Below are 9,207 nucleotides of genomic sequence, written 5' to 3' on the forward strand. Positions count from 1 at the left end.
CAGCAGCAACAACAACAACCACAACAACAACAACAACAACAACAGCAGCAGCAGCAGCAGCAGCAGCAACAACAAGTACAACCCGTTAACGTAGGTAACGAGACTGGAAGCACTCCTGTGCCAACATCGACTTCAACCGGTAGCTTGCAACAATCCCAGCAAGTAACACCGAGCACGCCGACCCCAACGACTGCCAATCCACATTCTAATGGGTCGCCCAGTAATCATTCGTCTCCTCACCCTCCACCTCATTATCCAGGAATACCTTCGTCCCAGGGAGGACAGACAAATGGAAATTTGCAAGGTAAGTCCGAATTCACAGACATTGATTTTCAAAGTACTAGAATAGTCTTCATTTATTCGTATGTTTATGTATACTATAATAATACTGAAATATTATTATTATGGGAGGTAGCACGTTCTTTAGATGAATGAACAAATTTATTAGAAGTTGTATAGAAACAGGAGATATTATGAGATCATTTGATGACTTAATTATCGGTTATTATATATCAGGTTGATAAGCTTAGTGGCCGTAATCGTGATTTCGAATGTGCCTGTTCGATACTGGAGTAAAATTCTCATGGAATTCGTATCATCGGTTTTAAACGTCGTTCTATAAAAGAAATATTGCTTATTTTTGAGGGAAATATCGAGTTGTGGTGGTTTTTTTTTCTTAAGTCAGTTTCAAGTTCAAGATAAATAGATTTATGTTATGGTTCGATTTGATGTGGAACAAGATATTAATCAGAAAAGTAGAATAATTAATAGTCAATTTTAAAGATTATATTCGCTTTAAATTTAACAATAATAATAATAATTATTATTATTATATTTGGTATCAAATGGAAAACAAAAATTTTTCTCTTCTTTTTTTCTTAGCTATGAATTCTCTTTTTTTTTATGAAACACTCTTAGATCAGAACAACTTATTTTCGTGATTTCTCTTACGTTTTGCTTAGTGAAAGATTTTTAGTGAAAGGCTCTTAGTGAAAGATTATCGGGTTTTCTTGTTGCAAAAAACCGAAACTGTAAAACCATGTTATTATCCGATCTAACTAGATCGCTGTTTTTCGAAATTTTGTTGAATTATTTAATCGTTTTCTTTTACCTTATTAATAGAGATGCATATTATCAAACGTTGGATTTTAAATGTTCTTTATTTACATATATGTCTGTCTGTCTGTCTGTCTGTTTGTATGTGCGTGCGTGCGTGCGTGCGTGCGTGTGTGTGTGTGTGTGTGTGTGTGTGTGTGTGTGTGTGTGTGTGTGTGTGTTACGTATATGTGTACGAGAAAGCATGTAGCAAGGACAATAAGCGATTTTATAGGATCCATTAAATATTCTTGGAATATCATTCCAACTTGAATTCATAATTGTATTCGCATTAATCAACTACTTGTTGCAACCGAACGTGTATCGATAACTTCGACTATTTTCGAGTTCGTTATCATTTGTTAGTTTCTACTACTACTATAGATCGTAATAATGAGAAAGATTTCGTAGTTAAAACGTCATTGTATTTGATTGATATTGATCGCTCGTTTATTACTTCAAAATTTGATTGGAGATTAGAAATGATAGCTTGTTTTGTATCGATGATTGAGTCACTGTCTTGAATTAATTATCAACGAATGATGTACATAGTTATTCTTCTATATAACACATGATTTATGCAAGAGAATATGATTCCGAAAGACTCAAATTATTAAGTATAACATTCCAGGGAAAGTTCGTAGAAGTTGTAAGTTTTATTCGTGAATTTGTCGATCTTGCGTATTTCCAGCTTTTAAAGAACACAAAAAGCAAATAATAAAGCTTTTATCAATAGAATTTGACGGAATATACTATATATAGCGGTTGATAAAAAAAGGATCTGATATTTTAAGGATTTATATTACTCTAGGATGATTAAAAAAGTCTGATTAACGTGGCTTCTAAAATCAACTCTATCGATGTAAATTAACTTTTATTATTTATGAGCATTTGATATCGTGTGTCTCGTAGCAACATATTGAATATACACAGAGGAATTTGCTTAAAAATATACTAGTTCAAGGTTGTCAAGATAAGTTTATTATGAAAATAAGCAAAAACTGTTATTAATATAATAAAGGATATGTGTATATTCAATATACTGTCAATTGAACGCTATTACGATATTGAACGCTAATGTATTAATTTATATTTGTATTTCATAGGGTCATTTTCTTATGAATATTATCTACACCTGTTATTAAAATCGAATATCACTTAAAATTTTAGATAAGACATTCAAGTCTTGTTTTTTTACAAACAATAAAAAAAACTTGTAATTGTAAATTATATGATTATTTAAACATAAACAATATGATTTATACCTTTTGTTCTATAATCATTGAGTTTCATAAAAAAAAAAAATTAAAAGAAATTTTCAAATATTGCTTTATTACAAGCAATAAAGAAAATTATAGTAAATTATATACAGAATATAAAAATGCAGGTGCATTCGGATATCAGGGCATGATAGAGTGATACTTCAATATATACTTCAATATTCAATATTCAATATTCAATATTCAATATTCAATATTCGAAATATACTTCAATATATTTATCATTATAAATATATTGAAGTTCGGAACTATTTCCCTATCTTGTAGTTTTCGTAACAATCAAACAGGACACGAGTAATACAACTGATGTCACAAATTGATTTATACAATTTTCAGTGTCTCTTTATTGTTAATACAATTCTACGCTATTGTGCACTCGTATCTCTGCCCTTTAATTGATATTTTAAAAGAAACTTCAAGAAAATAATAACCCAATTATTCTGTTAATTAATCAAGTAACATTATGATTCTTATCTTATATTGGGTCCTTTAAAGGTACTTTCTCCTTTTCTAGGATCCAAATGCGCCTATTTTTTTTTAAACATCCTTATTCGAACGTAACGAACAATTTAAATACGAAAATCTTTATTCAATATTAATATTAACGTAAATATTAAAGTGATTTTGGTTAGATCGAGCTCTCCATACAACAATATATAAAAAAGAAGATAAAAAAGAAAAGCAATAAGAATAAAGACGAAGGAGACGATTCATACATTTCACTTGGTGCTGAAGCGCGGATGAATTTACACTCATATGATAAGGACAACAGACAGAAAGGGGAGTAAAGGAGAAGGGGAAAGGCAAGAGAGAGTTAGTGATGGAGAAAGGAGTCGGGGGAATAGTTCATTGTGTAGAGAGATGCAACAGAGAGTAAAACACCGCTGTCGACACAGAGCAGCCAGCTGCTGTTGTTTATACATACATACATACATACATATACACATGCATATATACCATATGTATATATACATATATATGTATATATAGACTTTGCGTCTGTCCTCCCCTCGTGGTTACAAGAACCATGAGCAGCAGAGACGCGATCGATACCTCCTGCATACACTAACACGCTTACCTACGTTACCTCTACGTATGTACGTATGTTTGTATATTGTTATATATTTGTGTTTTTGTATATATATATATATATATATATATATATATATATATATACACATACACATATATATGATCAATATAATGTGTTAAACATAAAAAGAGATGGTTTAACGATCTTTTTTTTTTACGAAAGTTTGATAAGATAATTTCATAAGATACGCAATGTAAGTACAAGTCTAATTAATTTTATGCCATTTGACCTTTTTTCACTTGTATGTTGTCCCAGTTAGTAGTTTTTCTTTCTCTGTCTCTATTTGTTTTATATATACACATTATATATTCTTTTTTGTTTCATTTCATTATAAAAACTGATAATTATTCGAAAGTTCGTGGAAAAAACGAGATTATTTTTTAAAAGAAATATGAGGTTTCATGTATTTTTGTATTATAATTTCTAATCTTCTTGTTTTCTTTTTTTTTTTTTTTTATATCTTAGTACATGTTTATTCTTATGAAATTTTAGGGACCTTGCCGCCTTTTGTTTATTCCTACAGTCAGTGCAGACCGCTCAAAAAAAGCTTCTGGGAAGTTTATCAATGCATTGCTAATTTTAATCTCCGTAACTTTCAAATAAGATCCCCTTCTCCTAAGTATGTTTGTGCGTGTGTGTGCAATAGATAATAGGAATAATAATATCTCACAATATAAACATTATTAATAATCATAAGATTCTTAGAAACAGCTTAAGGACGAATTATATTTTTTCAATAAATGGTACAAAAACATCCTTATTATAGTAATTAAGTAATTTAGAATCACACTTAATTTCTTATAACATCATGCAATTTCAGTGTTCAGTGTTCAGTTCTGAAATTTAATTTCAGAAGTTACACATTCATATAGTTTCTTTATATATATCTTTTATTATATATATATATATATATATATATATATATATATATATATATATATATATATATATATATATATATATATATATATATATATATAGTTTTATTTCATTTTCATAAAATTAATTGTTACTCCGTATCCAGTTCTTCTTATTTATTTGTTAAGTATAAATTATACTTATATTTAGTATAACTTATAGTATAATTATACTTGTATAAATAATACTATAATTTTGGCATCATGTAATGTTTTATATATACGAAAAATATTTGCATTATAGAGGATTAATAAGACCTTATAATTAATCAAATTGAAATTCTCAAAAACATTTCAACGTTAATAAATTATATGCACACACACACACACACACACACACACACACACACACACACACACACACACACACACACACACATATATATATATATATATATATATATGTATACACAAATACATAGATGATTATAGTTCATAGAAATAAATTTAAACATTACAAATAATCGAATTGAAAATCTAAGAAATATTTTAATGTTAATAAATCATTTTAATTAGAAATCGAACACATAACGACGATTATAACGAATAAACTTCCAGTCAATTCGTTTGCAAATATGGAAGATTGCTTTTTAACACAACCTGTACTCACGGCTAAAGTATGCAGAGGATCCTGAAAACGTCGACAGAGTGCAGAGCGGTCGATATGTACGGAGGGTTGATAGAGGATTGTCGTAAAACTTTACCTTAACTAACATGGTGTGGACTATCCATGGTAGTATTATCGATTAGAAGAAAATTATTCTTTAAAATCTTTGGAAAATCCATTTCAAGCCATTTCATTAAAACGATGGTCACAACGATAAAACTCATTGTGAAAAGTCAACAAATCTTTGAATTGTTTTCGTGATGAGATTGATGGGTATAACAAAATAGATTTTTAATTGTCTTTTTTGTTTTCTTTCGTGAATAGATAAGTAAAAAAAATTTGTTTGATTATTAGATAGAAAAAGAAGTGAATGTATCGGTAGACAATTCTTTTGGTAAAAATGAGAGAGATAGAGAGAGAGAGAGAGAGAAAGAGAGAGAGAGAGAAATATAGAGAGGGAAAGAGAGAATAGAGAGAAAATCGGATTGCCATGCAAACGACGAAGGAATCACTTGACGACTACAGAAATTTAATTCTCTCTCATAAATGTCTTCCGCTAAAGTAACTATTCTCCAGCTGCTTTCCTTCCTCTCGCATATAATTAGCGATACTTTTTCGCTTCGGCATGATATGAATTTTCCTGTTTAAGATAATGCAGCCACTAACAACTATTGCAAATTTATAACCGTATGTATTTATATATACATGTATTTTTTATATTTTTTGTATTTTATATACAGATATATACAATGAATGTGGAAAGTATTCGTACATTGATCAATTTGAAATAAGACTTCGTAATTTATTAATTAATTTTTTATAAACAATAAATAGGTACATATTTTCGCAAAACTATACAGTGGGTATAGTTAAAAAAAATTAGTTATTTGTGGAATTTACAAAATTATGTTTTATATATATATATATATATATATATATATATATATATCGTATATTTTATTAATTACATGTATAATTATATGTGCATGTATATCGTATAATAATATACATATGTATATATACATAGTAATACTATATCGAAAAAAAAATTTATACATCGTGTGTGTGTGTGTATATATACATATAGATATACGTACATATATAGGGTAGTCGAATAATCGAAGATGGTTTCTTCAAAGAAATCTAATTTTACAATTTTTATTTAATTTTTTGTTTTCAGATGAATCAGATTTTTTTCTGTTGTACTGAAATTGTCAGTACACTCTTTATATTTCAATCAAAATATCAAGAAAAAAGTCGTGAGAGAGAAAATTTTAAAGTTTTTTGGCTATTTTTTCGATGAATCGCAAAGTTTCAAAATTTCCCCGGGTTTTATCTATTTTTTTTTGTTTATTCTTTCTTTCCTTCTGAAAATAAAAATATAAAAGTGTTTCTTAAATTTTTTCCCTTTCTTTCTCGTATTTGTATCTTACATATATATATACATATCTATATATATTTAGTTTTGTATAACTTTGCGTGTCAAATGCCATACGTTTAATTATACGCATCTGTACATACGTTTAACCGTATGTCTACTGTCCACTGTTAATTTCGTTCTACAAGACGTTTATGAAAATAGAGAAGCGATGTTTGCATAAAGTTTGAGTGGTATAATGCGACTAGTAGTTACATATAAAAGCTTTTTCGAAATCTTCATTACACTTTACTTTCTAATTTATTATTTTTGATCATAAGTCTTGTATTTCTTAAGTTTCAAACTAACTGAAAGTAATCGAAGCATACGATTCAGTTTGTATTTTGTCTCTCTCTCTCTCTCTTTTCTCTTTCTCTTTCTCTTTCTAAATATTTAAATTGAAGCCGATTACTTCTTAACTGAGAGAGAAAGAAAGAGAAAGAGAGAGAGAAAGGATAAATGGAAATATTTCTCTAAAGCAAATCCATTTAATGGAATCCATATTGTTTCATACTCATTCGACTTTGTTGCTAAAATCTGAAATGCAATGACGATGGTAATGATAATAATAGAAAAGGATGGAAAAAAGGGAATATTTTGATATTACGATATTCTGTAATTTATAATTTACAAATTGCAGTACACATTATACACCATCTTCTCTTTTTAAAAGAGTAGAGTTTTGACTTCTTATCGGTGGTTGTGTCAAATGGCGGAAGGTAAAGATAAAAAGAGAGAGAGCAAGTAATAACTCATTCATCCTAAAGAGCTCGAGTGCCACGAATAAGCGCATATAGTTAGGTTTTTTCATATTTTACAATATACCGACTTGGTTTCCTCCCCCCTGTTGGGCTACCCCTTTAGTCCCTTCACTACCTTCCCCTTCAACATGAGGAAAGTATATGAATATAACTTACTGCATTTTCAAACCATGTTCTAGCACTAGTTAACGAAAGGAAGAAAGAAAGAAAGATAAAAAGAAGAATTTGCTTTTATGCCAAGGGATTTTTTTTTGTTTTTTTTTTCCTCTTTTTTTGACGACTTTCATTATTTCTTTTTTTGTTCTCTTACTTTCATTACTCGCCTTTCTTTTTTTTCTTTCATGCTTCTCCCTTTTTCTTTTTTATTTTTTAAATTATTGATATATCATGCATTCGCTTGAAAGTAATTGATTGATTTTATGACAAGCGCTAGTTCCATTACGCTTAACTCGATTTATATTACTAGTGACATCACAAAATTAGTTTCCTTATTAATGATGTAATATCTTAAGAAAGCATAGGAGAGATTTCTCAGATTAGATTTCGAACTGTTTGATCAGCGAGTTAATTAGTTAACACTTTTTCTCTTTGAATTATTGTGATTTCTTTTCTTTTTTGTCTCCTTAAATCAGAAATTTTTGGAAAAGTTTCCTAGAAATATTTATCGTTAGATGGACTATTTTGCTTATAAATATTTTGTAAAAGAAAAGAAATAAAATGAAATAAAATAAATAAGCTCGTATGTGCGCTATTATTGTTTCTTACTATAGAAACTCAGCCGATCCCTCATGAAGAACATTTATTCATATTTTTCTGTGATATTTCGCATATGTATAGTCGTATGGATAGTCTCTAGTGAAAATAGTTGGCTTCTGCTACGAATACGGAATAATGGTGAAAGAAATAAGAAAATGTTACTATTATTATATCATATTATTCATTATGTTAAATGTTTAGAGGAAAAAATTAGAAATAATTAGAGCATTCTAAGTATTACAACTAATCAGTTTTTGTTATATTATTTTATTATCTTTCAATTGGACGGTAAAAGATGTAGAATTAAGTTCCTCTAATTATAACTAAAAAATGTTTTAATTGTATAAAATATGTGATGTAGTTGTAAAAAAGTGAAAAGGTCCGAGAAAGATCACGCGACTACGTTGAAATACGAAAGTATGATGAAAGGGAAGTTTATGGTTTAAATGGAAAGAAAAAGATTTCGTAGTAATCTTTGCGCTTTTTCCGAGGGTTGCGCGCGGTGATTCGAGGTCGATGAACTTTTCCAGCTGTTAAGCCATTTCGCTGTACCTAACTCTTCCCCTTCCCTCTCCAATTGCCATACTCGAAGCCATGCTTTTTCTCTTAATCCTTCTCACAAACTCTTTCGAAAGAGTTATACGTCTTATACTCCTTTGATGGAAACTGTTATCTCCTTTTTTTACATCTGTTTTCTCTTTCTCCTCCTCCCCTCTCTTTCTCTCTCTTTGCTCTTCAGATAAATTTCTTTTCCTATCTTTTTACATGTTTCAATAAACAAACTGATTCCGATTTTGATTAGCATCTATATCTATGTATAACTATCTACTTATTTATTTATTTATTTGTTTGTTTACTTGTTTGTTTATTTATTTATGTTTTATGCTATATTAAATTTATTTATTTGTGTTTGTATGCAAATATTTTAATTTTTTATATTTACCATATGTTTCTGTTTTTCTAATAATATAATGATAATATAACTGTTTTTGTATATTACTGTATTCTGTGTATTACTACTAATAGTTGTTGTATTAATAATAGTTGATATATTATTATCAACTATTTATTTTATTTGTGTTTTATATTTTCCTTTGTACTTTTCCACAATTTTATTGTCTCTTTTCAATACTGAGAAATTTGTTTTTATCCTTTTTTACATTTACTTACTCTTTTTTCTATTTTTTTTTTTTTTATATTAGCTTTTTGGATTTAATGTTGATAGTACGTTAACAAGTTAAAATAAAATGAAATTTCCTTTAAAAAAAATCACAAAGAATT

At 28.5% G+C, this 9,207-nt stretch overlaps 1 protein-coding gene across 1 annotated transcript in view; it reads left to right on the forward strand.

Annotated features, from left to right (window-relative positions):
• Positions 1-9,207, forward strand: part of LOC124422309 (phosphatase and actin regulator 4) — a 123,273-nt gene that overhangs the window by 27,301 nt on the left and 86,765 nt on the right. Inside the window, exon 5 of the mRNA XM_046958602.1 lies at positions 21-304. Within this exon, the coding sequence (XP_046814558.1) occupies positions 21-304 (284 nt within the window). The remainder of the gene's footprint in view (positions 1-20; positions 305-9,207) is intronic.

This window comes from Vespa crabro, chromosome 1 (genome assembly GCF_910589235.1).
Source record: "Vespa crabro chromosome 1, iyVesCrab1.2, whole genome shotgun sequence".
NCBI lineage: Eukaryota > Metazoa > Arthropoda > Insecta > Hymenoptera > Vespidae > Vespa > Vespa crabro.